Raw genomic sequence first — 17,942 nt, forward strand, 5'->3', positions numbered from 1 at the left:
GGGTAGGGAAGGAGGGAAGGAGAGGTTGAGTGGGTAGGGAAGGAGGGAGAGGTTGAGTGGGTAGGGAAGGACGGAGGGGAAAAGGTGGAGCAGCATTGGGAAATGGAAAGAGGGATGAGACGTGAAGGAGAGAGGAATAAATGAGTGGGGACAGACCCGGCCATTTTGAGTGGAATTTTGATGTCTGAGTGAGGGGAGACTGTTGGAGCTGCAGTACAGATCAGATGAGAAGTTTATCTACAATGCCACACCACAGAGAGAGAGAGAGAGAGAGAGAGAGAGAGAGAGAGAGAGACACAAAGATGAGGGGAGAGTGAAAGAGAGAGAAACAAAATAAGAATAGAGAAACAGAGAGAGATAAAAATGTGTTTGGTCCCTTGTCAACTCCTTTGACAAGGGACCAAAACAAAAAGGCATGTTGTTATGTCTAGAGGCATTTCAGACATTCATTAGTGTCAGTTATTATGACAAGGGAAGTGCGGTGACAATGCAGCCGACAACCAGACCGTCCTGTTAAACCACGTTCACTGTCTGGGGTGTGCTGATAACTAGTTGGGTTGTGAGCCATTTCAACCACGCATGCCTTCCCGGCCAAAAGACTACAGTATCATTACCATAACAACTGTCTGTGTACCAGTGTTAACTTAGTCCCACTAGCCTAGCTTAAAACCATGTCGTCTTGTTTGTTTGATAATGCCACATCTCTCAGTGTGTGAACCTTGTGTGTCTTCAAAACCCCTTTTGAATAGAACACCTTCACCGTCAGTGATTCCATCATCATCACCTCAGATTTAAATAGAGGTGTTTTTCACACGACAGGTGGTGGTCTCACATCAGGCCCCATCGCCATGTTGGGAGGGGACATGGAGGAGTTCCTTTAAAAAGGTAGAGAACATCACCATGTTGGGACGAGGCATGGAGGAGTTCCTTTAAAAAGGTAGAGAACATCACCATGTTGGGACGGGGCATGGAGGAGTTCCTTTAAAAAGGTAGAGAACATCACCATGTTGGGACGGGGCATGGAGGAGTTCCTTTAAAAAGGTAGAGAACATCACCATGTTGGGACGGGGCATGGAGGAGTTCCTTTAAAAAGGTAGAGAACATCACCATGTTGGGACGGGGCATGGAGGAGTTCCTTTAAAAAGGTAGAGAACATCACCATGTTGGGACGGGGCATGGAGGAGTTCCTTTAAAAAGGTAGAGAACATCACCATGTTGGGACGGGGCATGGAGGAGTTCCTTTAAAAAGGTAGAGAACATCACCATGTTGGGACGGGGCATGGAGGAGTTCCTTTAAAAAGGTAAAGAACATCACCATGTTGGGACGAGGCATGGAGGAGTTCCTTTAAAAAGGTAGAGAACATCACCATGTTGGGACGGGGCATGGAGGAGTTCCTTTAAAAAGGTAGAGAACATCACCATGTTGGGACAGGGCATGGAGGAGTTCCTTTAAAAAGGTAGAGAACATCACCATGTTGGGACTGGACATGGAGGAGTTCCTTTAAAAAGGTAGAGAACATCACCATGTTGGGACGGGGCATGGAGGAGTTCCTTTAAAAAGGTAAAGAACATCACCATGTTGGGACGAGGCATGGAGGAGTTCCTTTAAAAAGGTAGAGAACATCACCATGTTGGGACGGGGCATGGAGGAGTTCCTTTAAAAAGGTAGAGAACATCACCATGTTGGGACAGGGCATGGAGGAGTTCCTTTAAAAAGGTAGAGAACATCACCATGTTGGGACTGGACATGGAGGAGTTCCTTTAAAAAGGTAGAGAACATCACCATGTTGGGACTGGGCATGGAGGAGTTCCTTTAAAAAGGTAGAGAACATCACCATGTTGGGACGGGGCATGGAGGAGTTCCTTTAAAAAGGTAGAGAACATCACCATGTTGGGACGGGGCATGGAGGAGTTCCTTTAAAAAGGTAGAGAACATCACCATGTTGGGACGAGGCATGGAGGAGTTCCTTTAAAAAGGTAGAGAACATCACCATGTTGGGACGGGGCATGGAGGAGTTCCTTTAAAAAGGTAGAGAACATCACCATGTTGGGACGAGGCATGGAGGAGTTCCTTTAAAAAGGTAGAGAACATCACCATGTTGGGACGGGGCATGGAGGAGTTCCTTTAAAAAGGTAGAGAACATCACCATGTTGGGACGAGGCATGGAGGAGTTCCTTTAAAAAGGTAGAGAACATCACCATGTTGGTACGGGGCATGGAGGAGTTCCTTTAAAAAGGTAGAGAACATCACCATGTTGGGACGGGGCATGGAGGAGTTCCTTTAAAAAGGTAGAGAACATCACCATGTTGGGACTGGGCATGGAGGAGTTCCTTTAAAAAGGTAGAGAACATCACCATGTTGGGACGGGGCATGGAGGAGTTCCTTTAAAAAGGTAGAGAACATCGCCCAGACTTTTGCAACGGTTAAACCAAGGCCCCATTCCAACTCTGATACCGGATACATGTACCGGAATGTTACCTCAGTCATGTGTAGTATCTCTGAGACGTCACGACACATGGAGGAAGAGACTTTTACAACCCGTACCGTCTCATTGCTGACATTCTTGATGTCATATATGAACAGTGGGAGTTCAATGAGCTGTGTGTTAAGTCAGGGCTCCATTCAGCCTGGATAGCTGAAGCGTTACAGATTGCGTGATGGAAATGTGTTGAGCTGACATATGCAGTGCTTACGGTGAATACAGTCTTCGCTAACGTGGGAACATTGCCTTTACTGCAGCGATACAGATTGAATGGAGCTCTTAGTCTGTCCTATATACAGTAGGCCTTATACTATGAGATGTTAGACAAGCAGGAAGTAGATATCATAGAACTAGTTATTTAATAGGATCTCTATGGTATATACTAACCCTAAGGCTTCCTCGACTCCCCACCGACATCCGTTCCTCATCGTCTGAGATCTGGGAGGGAAAGGGACACATAAACACACAACATTCAATCAATAACACATCATTGTGTATCAGTGTGGGTTGTTCAGCTGTAGCAGTGGATTGAAGCTGCCCCTAGACACTGACCTAAGGACCAAAAGATCCCATTTGAATCCTAACCCAGTTCTGGTTTGGATTTGGAGAGGGTGAGCTGATCCTAGAGCTGTGTATAGAGGCAGCCTCTACCTCAGAGCGTTCCAGAATCATTAGTTATATACACAATAACATATAGAAAAGAAAGCACATGTTTGTCTGACAGGCCGTATAACGGTAGAGAGGAGAAGACGGGGAGTCAGGCCGTATAACGGTAGAGAGGAGAAGACGGGGAGTTAGGCTGTATAACGGTAGAGAGGAGAAGAGAGGGGGAGTCAGGCAGGCTGTATAACGGTAGTGAGGAGAAGACGGGGAGTCAGGCTGTATAACGGTAGAGAGGAGAAGACAGGGGGAGTCAGGCTGTATAATGGTAGAGAGGAGAAGACAGGGGGAGTCAGGCTGTATAACGGTAGAGAGGAGAAGACAGGGGAGTCAGGCCGTATAACGGTAGAGAGGAGAAGACAGGGAGTCAGGCCATATAACGGTAGAGAGGAGAAGACGGGGAGTCAGGCCGTATAACGGTAGAGAGGAGAAGACGGGGAGTCAGGCTGTATAACGGTAGAGAGGAGAAGACAGGGGGAGTCAGGCTGTATAACGGTAGAGAGGAGAAGACAGGGGAGTCAGGCTGTATAACGGTAGAGAGGAGAAGACAGGGGGAGTCAGGCTGTATAACGGTAGAGAGGAGAAGACAGGGGGAGTAATGCCGTATAACGGTAGAGAGGAGAAGACGGGGGGAGTCAGGCCGTATAACGGTAGAGAGGAGAAGACGGGGAGTCAGGCTGTATAGCGGTAGAGAGGAGAAGACAGGGGGAGTCAGGCTGTATAACGGTAGAGAGGAGAAGACAGGGGGAGTCAGGCCGTATAACGGTAGAGAGGAGAAGACGGGGAGTCAGGCTGTATAACGGTAGAGAGGAGAAGACGGGGAGTCAGGCCGTATAACGGTAGAGAGGAGAAGACAGGGGGAGTCAGGCTGTATAACGGTAGAGAGGAGAAGACGGGGAGTCAGGCCGTATAACGGTAGTGAGGAGAAGACAGGGGGAGTCAGGCTGTATAACGGTAGAGAGGAGAAGACAGGGGGAGTCAGGCTGTATAACGGTAGAGAGGAGAAGACAGGGGGAGTCAGGCTGTGTAACGGTAGAGAGGAGAAGACAGGGGGAGTCAGGCTGTATAACGGTACAGAGGAGAAGACAGTGGGAGTCAGGCCGTATAACGGTAGAGAGGAGAAGACGGGGAGTCAGGCTGTATAACGGTAGAGAGGAGAAGACAGGGGGAGTCAGGCTGTATAACGGTAGAGAGGAGAAGACAGTGGGAGTCAGGCCGTATAACGGTAGAGGAGAAGACAGTGGGAGTCAGGCCGTATAACGGTAGAGAGGAGAAGACGGGGAGTCAGGCCGTATAACGGTAGAGAGGAGAAGACGGGGAGTCAGGCTGTATAACGGTAGAGAGGAGAAGACAGGGGGAGTCAGGCTGTATAACGGTAGAGAGGAGAAGACAGTGGGAGTCAGGCCGTATAACGGTAGAGAGGAGAAGACGGGGAGTCAGGCTGTATAACGGTAGAGAGGAGAAGACGGGGAGTCAGGCCGTATAACGGTAGAGAGGAGAAGACAGGGGGAGTCAGGCTGTATAACGGTAGAGAGGAGAAGACAGGGGGAGTCAGGCTGTATAACGATAGAGAGGAGAAGACAGGGTGAGGATACAGACCGACGTGTGTCTCCGTGAAGGACGGGAGGAGTACCTCTCACTCTCCTCCTGGAAGGCCCGGAAGGAAAGAGGAAAAGAAAGTACCCGGTTAAAGGTTAGAGGTCAGGAGGAAAGGTCAAGAAGGAAGTGGTTCTGGTTCTGCCACCAGATGTGGATTTTATAGACAAAGACCAAACAAAAACACATTCTGCACAGGGTAAAACTGGATTGGTTTTGGGACCACTGGGGCTGGGCTGGGGTTATTTCCATTTCCATTCCTGTCAGTCGACCTGGATATAGAACATCTCCAATTGACTGAAATTGAAATGGAATCAAACCCATGTCTGGATATGACAAGACACTGCATGCGTTTATTTACAGTACACTGCTTATGCATTCCCTGGCCTCTCTACTCTGATGCAGGCAGACAGCCACTGGTTAGACAAGCCCAGAGAGAGGTGGGGGTGGGGTGAGGGTTTAATCCTCCCGGTGGGTTGTCATGGCGATCCCAGTACCGTGAAAAGGGTTTAACCCCTGTCAGATGGCATGGGAGACCCCCGTAGCGGTACAGGATCTAGTGAAATGAGGATCAGCTCTGTCCCTGTCTGGCCTGGTTCACGACAGACCTTTAAAAGCACACATGCTTCCCTTGTGTTGTCTGAGAGTACATACACATGCCAAGCTACTAGGTCCAGCTGTATCCAGGACAACTGTGATATTATCAACAGGATGGGACATTGAAATAGAGAATACTAAACACATATATTGCACAACACAGGCGGTGTTGTGTTCAACACTGTGCATGCCTCACATTTACTAAACACTTCCTCGATGCAGGCGATGCAGGCAATGCACTGTACACAGTGCAAACACTACTACTACCTAGGGTTTGCAATGAGCTGTTTCAACAGACAGTATATATTATATTATCAGTGTGCAGTAAGCTGTTTCAACAGACAGTATATATTATATTATCAGTGTGCAGTGAGCTGTTTCAACAGACAGTATATATTATATTATCAGTGTGCAGTGAGCTGTTTCAACAGACAGTATATATTATATTATCAGTGTGCAGTGAGCTGTTTCAACAGACAGTATATATTATATTATCAGTGTGCAGTGAGCTGTTTCAACAGACAGTATATATTATATTATCAGTGTGCAGTGAGCTGTTTCAACAGACAGTATATATTATATTATCAGTGTGCAGTGAGCTGTTTCAACAGACAGTATATATTATATTATCAGTGTGCAGTGAGCTGTTTCAACAGACAGTATATATTATATTATCAGTGTGCAGTAAGCTGTTTCAACAGACAGTATATATTATATTATCAGTGTGCAGTGAGCTGTTTCAACAGACAGTATATATTATATTATCAGTGTGCAGTAAGCTGTTTCAACAGACAGTATATATTATATTATCAGTGTGCAGTGAGCTGTTTCAACAGACAGTATATGTTATATTATCAGTGTGCAGTGAGCTGTTTCAACAGACAGTATATATTATATTATCAGTGTGCAGTGAGCTGTTTCAACAGACAGTATATATTATATTATCAGTGTGCAGTGAGCTGTATTATATTACCAGTGTGCAGTAAGCTGTTTCAACAGACAGTATATATTATATTATCAGTGTGCAGTGAGCTGTATTATATTACCAGTGTGCAGTAAGCTGTTTCAACAGACAGTATATATTATATTATCAGTGTGCAGTGAGCTGTTTCAACAGACAGTATATATTATATTATCAGTTTGCAGTGAGCTGTTTCAACAGACAGTATATATTATATTATCAGTGTGCAGTGAGCTGTTTCAACAGATGGTATATATTATATTATCAGTGTGCAGTGAGCTGTATTATATTACCAGTGTGCAGTAAGCTGTTTCAACAGACAGTATATATTATATTATCAGTGTGCAGTGAGCTGTATTATATTATCAGTGTGCAGTGAGCTGTTTCAATAGACAGTATATATTATATTATCAGTGTGCAGTGAGCTGTTTCAACAGACAGTATATATTATATTATCAGTGTGCAGTGAGCTGTTTCAACAGATGGTATATATTATATTATCAGTGTGCAGTGAGCTGTATTATATTATCAGTGTGCAGTAATCTGTTTCAATAGACAGTATATATTATATTATCAGTGTGCAGTGAGCTGTATTATATTATCAGTGTGCAGTAAGCTGTTTCAACAGACAGTATATATTATATTATCAGTGTGCAGTAAGCTGTTTCAACAGACAGTATATATTATATTACCAGTGTGCAGTAATCTGTTTCAATAGACAGTATATATTATATTATCAGTGTGCAGTAAGCTGTTTCAACAGACAGTATATATTATATTATCAGTGTGCAGTGAGCTGTATTATATTACCAGTGTGCAGTAAGCTGTTTCAACAGACAGTATATATTATATTATCAGTGTGCAGTGAGCTGTTTCAACAGACAGTATATATTATATTATCAGTGTGCAGTGAGCTGTTTCAACAGACAGTATATATTATATTATCAGTGTGCAGTGAGCTGTATTATATTACCAGTGTGCAGTAAGCTGTTTCAACAGACAGTATATATTATATTACCAGTGTGCAGTAAGCTGTTTCAACAGACAGTATATATTATATTATCAGTGTGCAGTGAGCTGTTTCAACAGACAGTATATATTATATTATCAGTGTGCAGTGAGCTGTTTCAACAGACAGTATATATTATATTATCAGTGTGCAGTGAGCTGTTTCAACAGACAGTATATATTATATTATCAGTGTGCAGTGAGCTGTTTCAACAGACAGTATATATTATATTATCAGTGTGCAGTGAGCTGTATTATATTACCAGTGTGCAGTAAGCTGTTTCAACAGACAGTATATATTATATTATCAGTTTGCAGTGAGCTGTTTCAACAGACAGTATATATTATATTATCAGTGTGCAGTGAGCTGTATTATATTACCAGTGTGCAGTAAGCTGTTTCAACAGACAGTATATATTATATTATCAGTGTGCAGTGAGCTGTATTATATTATCAGTGTGCAGTGAGCTGTTTCAACAGACAGTATATATTATATTATCAGTGTGCAGTGAGCTGTTTCAACAGACAGTATATATTATATTATCAGTGTGCAGTGAGCTGTTTCAACAGACAGTATATATTATATTATCAGTGTGCAGTAAGCTGTTTCAACAGACAGTATATATTATATTATCAGTGTGCAGTGAGCTGTATTATATTATCAGTGTGCAGTGAGCTGTTTCAACAGACAGTATATATTATATTATCAGTGTGCAGTAAGCTGTTTCAACAGACAGTATATATTATATTATCAGTGTGCAGTGAGCTGTATTATATTATCAGTGTGCAGTAAGCTGTTTCAACAGACAGTATATATTATATTATCAGTGTGCAGTGAGCTGTATTATATTACCAGTGTGCAGTAAGCTGTTTCAACAGACAGTATATATTATATTATCAGTGTGCAGTGAGCTGTATTATATTATCAGTGTGCAGTGAGCTGTTTCAACAGACAGTATATATTATATTATCAGTGTGCAGTGCGCTGTTTCAACAGACAGTATATATTATATTATCAGTGTGCAGTAAGCTGTTTCAACAGACAGTATATATTATATTATCAGTGTGCAGTAAGCTGTTTCAACAGACAGTATATATTATATTATCAGTGTGCAGTAAGCTGTTTCAACAGACAGTATATATTATATTACCAGTGTGCAGTGAGCTGTATTATATTATCAGTGTGCAGTAAGCTGTTTCAACAGACAGTATATATTATATTATCAGTGTGCAGTAAGCTGTTTCAACAGACAGTATATATTATATTACCAGTGTGCAGTGAGCTGTATTATATTATCAGTGTGCAGTGAGCTGTTTCAACAGACAGTATATATTATATTATCAGTGTGCAGTAAGCTGTTTCAACAGACAGTATATATTATATTATCAGTGTGCAGTGAGCTGTTTCAACAGACAGTATATATTATATTATCAGTGTGCAGTGAGCTGTTTCAACAGACAGTATATATTATATTATCAGTGTGCAGTGAGCTGTTTCAACAGACAGTATATATTATATTATCAGTTTGCAGTGAGCTGTTTCAACAGACAGTATATATTATATTACCAGTGTGCAGTGAGCTGTATTATATTATCAGTGTGCAGTAAGCTGTTTCAACAGACAGTATATATTATATTATCAGTGTGCAGTAAGCTGTTTCAACAGACAGTATATATTATATTATCAGTTTGCAGTGAGCTGTTTCAACAGACAGTATATATTATATTACCAGTGTGCAGTGAGCTGTATTATATTATCAGTGTGCAGTAAGCTGTTTCAACAGACAGTATGTATTATATTATCAGTGTGCAGTGAGCTGTTTCAACAGACAGTATATATTATATTACCAGTGTGCAGTGAGCTGTATTATATTATCAGTGTGCAGTAAGCTGTTTCAACAGACAGTATATATTATATTATCAGTGTGCAGTAAGCTGTTTCAACAGACAGTATGTATTATATTATCAGAGTCATCATGCAATCACAGCAGTCTAACAGAAACTAGCAGGGATCTTATACTGCAGTACACGTCCTACCATCCACTGCTCAATGTGGCCCCATTTGTTGTCCAGACCATAGTATTTCTGGGGGCGGAGAGGAGAGGGCAGGAAGAGGAAACCAGAGGAAGGAAGACATTAGAAAGGAGAGACAAGGAAATGGAGAGAGGTAAAAGCGACTTGTTTTTTAACAGTGCTGAACCCAAATAACCGTACATGTTTGACAAAAGATACACACAGCGAGTGATTTGATTTAGGTCAAGGGATTTGAAAGATACATTCATTGATCTTTGATCTGACAACGACAGTTAGCATTCAGATGCCAATAGGAGTGTAACGTGAACAGGAAAGAGAGAACATTTGAAGCAAGGAGGCCTACCTTCTGGCTTTGATACACCTAAAACAAAATGGAGGCCTACCTTCTGGCTTTGATACATCTAAAACAACATGGTGGACAGAAGGAGCAGGACACCACGGAGAAGAGAAGGCAGGACAATAGAAAGACAGTAGGTTAGGACATGTTGTTAGTATGGAAGACAAACAGGTTTTTGGTCAAGTATATTACCACCGTGCAGAGGTGTGTGTGTGTCACCTCTTTCTGCTGTCTCTCCAGTTCCTTCATGCGTATCTCCCGTGCCTCTGCTCTGGCCGCCCGCTTCGCTGCCAGTCTCGCCTCAGCCTGAAGAAGACACCGACAGAGAAAGACAATAAACATTCAACAGGGTGTATAACAGTCAAATCAAAGCAGACCATACAATATTCCATGGTCTCTAATCATTATCTCTGCAATGACTGCCATTACTGCTAGCGTTAGCGTGAGCAAGCTGAGCAGAAAGTTCAACATAAAACTCAGTGAGCCCATTAGGTAAAGATGACACATTGAGCCGTGCTGCCATCAAATAAGTAGTAATTGACATGGAACCAGTTAATGAAATAATAGTTCATTATTAAGTTCCAAATGAGAGGGAAGCGTTACCATAGCAGTTAAGAGTGAGGGACTGGGAGCTTGGTGTTGAGGCTGTGGTTCCTGTCTTTCTGTTAGTGTTTACTATGCAGCTAGCTGGCTAATATAGCTTGAAACAAGCCTTTGAAGTTAAATTAGATCAGAGTGCTTTTAGGTCTGCCCGTCCTCAATAACCTTTAGCATTTGGTTATCAATGCTGCTGTGATCTCGTCACTCATTTCATTGTTTAAGAGAATACCATGGTGACCAATAGCCATGCTTAACACACACACACACACACACACACACACACACACACACACACACACACACACACACACACACACACAGCTGATTGCTGTATGTAATGTAGGTAATCCACTTATTCTAATACGCTGTATGGTATTATTTTTGTAAAAAAAAAAAAAAAAACATTTATTTAACTAAGCAAGTCAGTTAACAACAAATTCTTATTTACAATGACAGCCTACCGGGGAACAGTGGGTTAACTGCCTTGTTCAGGGGTAGAACGACAGATTTTTACCTCGTCAGCTTGGGAATTAGATTCAGTAACCTCTCGGTCACCTGCCCAAGACTATAACCATTAGGCTACCTGCCGCCCAATATTATTGTTATTATATTATTCTAAACAAAGAACAAAAATGATTTGATACCAATGATCAGTCTATTCTAGTTCTGCTTCAGTCGTTTCTAGTTTCGCTTCAGTCATTTCTAGCTTTGCTTCAGTCATTTCACACACTACTCCACTCACTCACTCACTCACTCACTCACTCACTCACTCACTCAACTCACTCACTCACTCACTCACTCACTCACTCACTCACTCACACACTCACTCACTCACTCACTCACTCACTCACTCACTCACTCACACACACACTCACTCACTCACTCACTCACTCACTCACACACACACTCACTCACACACACACACACACACACACACACACACACACACACACACACACACACACACACACACACCCGTTTTAATGGCATCAGCTGATTACTGGTCTGGTGACACAGAGCTTCCAGACCAGCTATCAGAGGTCATGATTGCATCGCCAAAAATGAATAAGGTCCCGAGTCGTTCAGTGAAAGCTGAGATCAGGGCCCCAAAATAAAATACTAAACAGATCACTGGCTGTCTTACCTTCAACTGAGAAACTGCAGACAGAAAATCCATTCAGGACAGAAACCCACTACTTTAAGATTGTCTCTCTATTCCACAACCAAACCATATGAGAACGGCTTTCACTTTCTAGTTCACCACTGAAGTGGCCTTTAGGAAACATATGCATCCCGTTTACAGCTTCTCCCACAATCTTCAATTACAAGAATTAAAGTGATTCTGAAAAACGCAGGACTAGCAGCAGCCACAAGAGGGGAGTGTTCCCTATGTCGTTTTATTACTGAGAGAGGCTGTGGATGAGCCAGCATTTCTGTCTGGGCACTGGTGAGGACACACCCACCCTCACTCTGACCATAACAACACTGCTTCCCCATAGCAACAGCCCAGCCTACAACCAAGCACATCTGATTCCCTGTAAAACATATTCAAATACCCAGATTCCCCTTGTTGATGTCCATGTCATCTGTAATGCTTGTTTCGTTGTCTATTTGCAGACTAGATCAAATCCATAAGATCCTTGAGGATTCAATGGCACCATTCCAGTTCATCCTCCACTGTCATACTCTCAATCTGAATGTGTATAAGTACTGTGAAGAGAGGAGGGCAGTGGCATAGGGCAAGGCAGTGCTGGCAATGTGTGTGCACTGGGGCCCTTGGCTATGGGGGGCCTGCAAACTCTCACTATCAAGTGTTGCATTGGCCTTCTAGGTATCTGCATAGCAGGCCCTAGAATTTGTACACTATACACAATTGCAAAAGTCATTACATTGTTTAACTGAAAGATGGGCCTACATGTCATTTGCACAGCAACACATCCCAGTCATGGTCATTTGTAACTTAAAAAAAAAAAATGCCACTACATGCCACTAAATATTTGAATGTATTGATGACTAGTACATCTATTTGGTCCACAAAACAAACCTCAATGAACAGTTCCAATGTTATTTGTTACTGTTGTGCAAAGACTGCTGGAAAATATGCAAATACTGTTCAATAATATTGTAGAGGAGATTCAGAGGCATGCCTTATTGAGGGCGTGGCTTTCAATTAGTTATTTTTGGCCACCCGGAAGGGTGAATGTCTTTCCAGTTCATCTGGTCTGTTCACTTTCAATTACCGTTGTGAATTGTGATGGGAGGCCAAGTGATCATTTTGTTCACACAAGCCTGGGAAGATTTAGTCAGAGCCAATGGAAGAGGGTGTAACTATAGAGATCATCAGGCTACTGAAGGGCTCACTTCTGCCTAACTACAACACAGACAAAGGTAAATGGAATACCAGTCTGCTAGTTGAGGCTGGTGCTTTATGTTAGCCTGGAAAGGCCTTGATCCAGTCAGGCCTGTTTCCCCATTGTGTTTGTTTCACAGCTCGTTGAGAGGACGGAGATAGCAGTCAGCACACAGGAAACCGTTTGAACAGCAATACTGCACAACTATTTGTAAATGAACACAGGCTGTTAAAGGCCCAGTGCCATCAAAAACATTATTCATTTCCTGTGTTTTATATCTATTGGAATAATACTGTGAAATTGTGAACATTATGATAATGCCCTTTTAGTGTAAGAGCTGTTTGAAAAGACCTCCTGAAATCAAAGCCCGTTGTGGTGGGATGGAGTTTTGGCCTGCCTCGGGCAGTAAATTAGTTAATAGACCAATAAGAAAGAGGGTTCCAAACCTCCCTGCCAATAACAGCTAAAAAAAGCTTATTTTTTATTTATTTTTTGACCATTTTGATTGAAAACAATGACAGGAAGGTACTTAATTGTTACCCAGAAATGATTTAATATTGAGATATAAATGGCTGCATTGGACCTTTAACATGAATTGAACAGGATGAAATGTAACTGAATTATCAACCTTTATTTAACTAGGCAAGTCAGTTAAGAACAAATTCTTATTTACAATGACGGCCGACCCCATTGTGCACCGCCCTATGGGACTCCCAATCACAGCTGGATGTGATGCAGCCTGGATTTGAACCAGGGACTGCAGTGACACCTGTTGCACTGAGATGCAGTGTCTTAGACCGCAGTGCCACTCAGGAGCAATCTTAATGTTCTCACTCCAAGAGAGCTAGTGGTGCCAAGCATTCAACGCCATCACGGTAACGATACAAAACAAAACAGAAAATAGAACCTGGATAAGAATGCCAGCCGAGCCAGTAAACAAACCAAACTCAAGAAACGAAGGAAAATGCAATAACCACTAAAGGTATTTATCTTCACTAAAATGTGAAGCAAAGAGCTATTACTAACTAATTACAACCACATGTGATTGCACTGCTGTGTGCCTATTGCCTCAAGCAGTCAAGGACCTGCAGAGAGAGAACTGAGAGACTGAGGCAAGGATTCAATCTGGCTTGGCTGTTGGAGAGAAGTGAAATAGCTTGGATGCTGCCTTGAGACTGAGACACATGGGTTATTCATTAGTAACAAGCAGCATTCCACGCTGTGAGTCTCCGGCTCATAGTCTCACATTGAGCGTCATTGGTACAGTACGGTGGCCTCATTGGGTCAAAAGACTGCAGCACTATTCAGGAGATTTAGGATACAGGATTATGTCAGGGTAGATTAGGCAGGTAAGCCTGGTGAGACTCAGTCCGTCAACAAAGACCGATGAGGAGGGTGGTCTGGGGCTGCCTGTCAACAGAGACCAATGAGGAGGGTGGAGGTCTGGGGCTGCCTGTCAACAGAGACCGATGAGGAGGGTGGTCTGGGGCTGCCTGTCAACAGAGACCAATGAGGAGGGTGGAGGTCTGGGGCTGCCTGTCAACAGAGACCAATGAGGAGGGTGGTCTGGGGCTGCCTGTCAACAGAGACCAATGAGGAGGGTGGAGGTCTGGGGCTGCCTGTCAACAGAGACCGATGAGGAGGGTGTTCTGGGGCTGCCTGTCAACAGAGACCAATGAGGAGGGTGGAGGTCTGGGGCTGCCTGTCAACAGAGACCAATGAGGAGGGTGGTCTGGGGCTGCCTGTCAACAGAGACCGATGAGGAGGGTGGAGGTCTGGGGCTGCCTGTCAACAGAGACCGATGAGGAGGGTGGAGGTCTGGGGCTGCCTGTCAACAGAGACCGATGAGGAGGGTGTTCTGGGGCTGCCTGTCAACAGAGACCAATGAGGAGGGTGTTCTGGGGCTGCCTGTCAACAGAGACTGATGAGGAGGGTGGTCTGGGGCTGCCTGTCAACAGAGACCAATGAGGAGGGTGTTCTGGGGCTGCCTGTCAACAGAGACCAATGAGGAGGGTGGAGGTCTGGGGCTGCCTGTCAACAGAGACTGATGAGGAGGGTGTTCGGGGGCTGCCTGTCAACAGAGACTGATGAGGAGGGTGGAGGTCTGGGGCTGCCTGTCAACAGAGACCAATGAGGAGGGTGTTCTGGGGCTGCCTGTTAACAGAGACCAATGAGGAGGGTGTTCTGGGGCTGCCTGTCAACAGAGACCGATGAGGAGGGTGGTCTGGGGCTGCCTGTCAACAGAGACCAATGAGGAGGGTGGTCTGGGGCTGCCTAGACAAGTGTAGACCATATCAGATTAATCATTGTGGATCATTGCAGACACTCATTCACATCCTGCCTTAAAGCTGTGATATGTCACTTGTTGGGTGACAACCAAATCCACAGAGGAATGTGAGTTATAGATCTGTCATTTTCATTAAAAGCAATATACAGGGGGTACCGGTACCGAGTCAATGTGCGTGGGTATAAGTTAGTAGAGGTAATTGAGGTAATATGTACATGTAGGTAGGGGTAAAGTGACTATGCATCGATAATAAACAGAGAGTAGCAGCAGCATAAAGAAAGGGGGGAGGTGGGGGTCAATGTAAATAGTTGGGGTAGCCCATTTTCTTACTGTTCAGCAGTCTTATGGCTTGGGGGAAGAAGCTGTTTAGAAGCCTCTTGGACCTAGACTTGGTGCTCTGGTGCCGCTTGCTATGCGGTAGCAGAGAGAACAGTCTATGACTATAGGGTGGCTGGAGTCTTTGGCTATTTTTAGGGCCATCCTTTGACACCGCCTGGTATAGAGGTCCTGGAAGGCAGGAAGCTTGGCCCCAGTGATGTACTGGGCTGTATACACTACCCTCCATAGTGTCATTTTAACCACTAGGGTTGTGAAACTAAGTGGATCTTTGGAAATATCGCCACTAAATCAAATTCAAGTTTAGGGACATGTGACAATAAAGTGAATGACTAAATTAAAATAATTTATACAATTTCATTGGGGAAAAAGTAATGAAAGGTGAACCTGTGAAAATGGTGTCTATGCTTCAAGCCATAACTGTATATCTCTGGTCACACAAAAAAGTAATGTTGGATCGCGTATTGTGGGCCTATATACAGGACAGAAATACCAGAAATATAATCCAGGCAAAACACTCCCCTGGTTTCTTTTAACCTTTATTTAACTAGGCAAGTCAGTTAAGAACAAATTCTTATGTACAATGACGGCTTACCCCAGACGACACTGGGCCAATGGTGCGCCGCCCTATGGGACTCCCAATCACAGCCGGATGTGATACAGCCTGGATTCGAACCAGGGACTGTAGTGACACCTCTTGCACTGAGATGCAGTGCATTAGACCAATGAGTCAATCGCGAGTCCAGTTCTTAAAGACTGCTCTGATAAAACTAGCCACTGGTCAGTACTATTAGAGGCCTGGAAGCTTGTACTAGTCGGGTTGGACAGCAGCAGCACTGGTCAGTACTATTAGAGACCTGGAAGCTTTGCACTAGTCGGCCTGGACAGCAGCAGCACTGGTCAGTACTATTAGAGGCCTGGAAGCTTTACACTAGTCGGCCTGGACAGCAGCAGCACTGGTCAGTACTATTAGAGACCTGGAAGCTTTGCACTAGTCGGCCTGGACAGCAGCAGCACTGGTCAGTACTATTAGAGACCTGGAAGCTTTACACTAGTCGGCCTGGACAGCAGCAGCACTGGTCAGTACTATTAGAGGCCTGGAAGCTTTACACTAGTCGGCCTGGACAGTAGCAGCACTGGTCAGTACTATTAGAGGCCTGGAAGCTTTGCACTAGTCGGCCTGGACAGCAGCAGCACTGGTCAGTACTATTAGAGGCCTGGAAGCTTGCACTAGTCGGCCTGGACAGCAGCAGCACTGGTCAGTACTATTAGAGGCCTGGAAGCTTTACACTAGTCGGCCTGGACAGCAGCAGCACTGGTCAGTACTATTAGAGGCCTGGAAGCTTGCACTAGTCGGCCTGGACAGCAGCAGCACTGGTCAGTACTATTAGAGGCCTGGAAGCTTTACACTAGTCGGCCTGGACAGCAGCAGCACTGGTCAGTACTATTAGAGGCCTGGAAGCTTGCACTAGTCGGCCTGGACAGCAGCAGCACTGGTCAGTACTATTAGAGACCTGGAATCTTTACACTAGTCGGCCTGGACAGCAGCAGCACTGGTCAGTACTATTAGAGGCCTGGAAGCTTTGCACTAGTCGGCCTGGACAGCAGCAGCACTGGTCAGTACTATTAGAGGCCTGGAAGCTTTGCACTAGTCGGCCTGGACAGCAGCAGCACTGGTCAGTACTATTAGAGACCTGGAAGCTTTACACTAGTCGGCCTGGACAGCAGCAGCACTGGTCAGTACTATTAGAGGCCTGGAAGCTTTACACTAGTCGGCCTGGACAGCAGCAGCACTGGTCAGTACTATTAGAGGCCTGGAAGCTTTACACTAGTCGGCCTGGACAGCAGCAACACTGGTCAGTACTATTAGAGGCCTGGAAGCTTTGCACTAGTCGGCCTGGACAGCAGCAACACTGGTCAGTACTATTAGAGGCCTGGAAGCTTGTACTAGTCGGGTTGGACAGCAGCAGCACTGGTCAGTACTATTAGAGACCTGGAAGCTTTGCACTAGTCGGCCTGGACAGCAGCAGCACTGGTCAGTACTATTAGAGACTTGGAAGCTTTACACTAGTCGGCCTGGACAGCAGCAGCACTGGTCAGTACTATTAGAGGCCTGGAAGCTTTACACTAGTCGGCCTGGACAGTAGCAGCACTGGTCAGTACTATTAGAGGCCTGGAAGCTTTGCACTAGTCGGCCTGGACAGCAGCAGCACTGGTCAGTACTATTAGAGGCCTGGAAGCTTGCACTAGTCGGCCTGGACAGCAGCAGCACTGGTCAGTACTATTAGAGGCCTGGAAGCTTTACACTAGTCGGCCTGGACAGCAGCAGCTCCCATCCAGAACAGACCTCATGGAGGCTTAAAAGCAGAACAGCTTTGTAACTCCAGATGTTTTCCTTCACCAGTGTCAAGACCTTCACAGGCAGGATGCATCCCTACGGATCTATTCCTAGCCAGGCTCTCTGAGTGAGAGCAGAGGGAAGGGCCACCTCAACACTTACTGGAAAATAAAGTCTCTTGGAAGTTATTCAGTGCACTCCTCTCATAGGGGCAAATCCTAGCTTCCCGTTAGGACGAAATCCTCTGTTCTGCCATTGACCTCAATGAAAGTTAGGCTTCGCCCCATCGTGAACACATAAGTGCAGGAAAATGTGATCATTATAAACGGTTGATCACTTTAACCTAAATAGTTT

At 44.5% G+C, this 17,942-nt stretch overlaps 1 protein-coding gene across 50 annotated transcripts in view; it reads right to left on the minus strand.

Annotated features, from left to right (window-relative positions):
- The window catches only part of LOC110495607 (leucine-rich repeat flightless-interacting protein 2), a 46,459-nt gene that overhangs the window by 20,506 nt on the left and 8,011 nt on the right, over window positions 1–17,942 (minus strand). For 10 of the 50 annotated variants that reach the window (XM_090239753.1, XM_090239762.1, XM_090239757.1 and 7 more), the window contains exons 2-4: window positions 9,896–9,982; window positions 4,743–4,790; window positions 2,871–2,921 (exon numbers count right to left, since the gene is read on the minus strand). In XM_090239753.1, the coding sequence (XP_090095879.1) occupies window positions 2,871–2,921; window positions 4,743–4,790; window positions 9,896–9,982 (186 nt within the window). Of the gene's footprint in view, window positions 1–156; window positions 238–2,870; window positions 2,922–4,742; window positions 4,791–9,342; window positions 9,391–9,722; window positions 9,741–9,895; window positions 9,983–11,420; window positions 11,682–17,942 lie in introns of those variants that run through there. The other 40 variants (XM_090239744.1, XM_090239739.1, XM_090239749.1 and 37 more) reach the window with 10 other exon arrangements.

Source organism: Oncorhynchus mykiss, chromosome 7 (genome assembly GCF_057628025.1).
Source record: "Oncorhynchus mykiss isolate SJ-2025 chromosome 7, ASM5762802v1, whole genome shotgun sequence".
Lineage (NCBI taxonomy): Eukaryota > Metazoa > Chordata > Actinopteri > Salmoniformes > Salmonidae > Oncorhynchus > Oncorhynchus mykiss.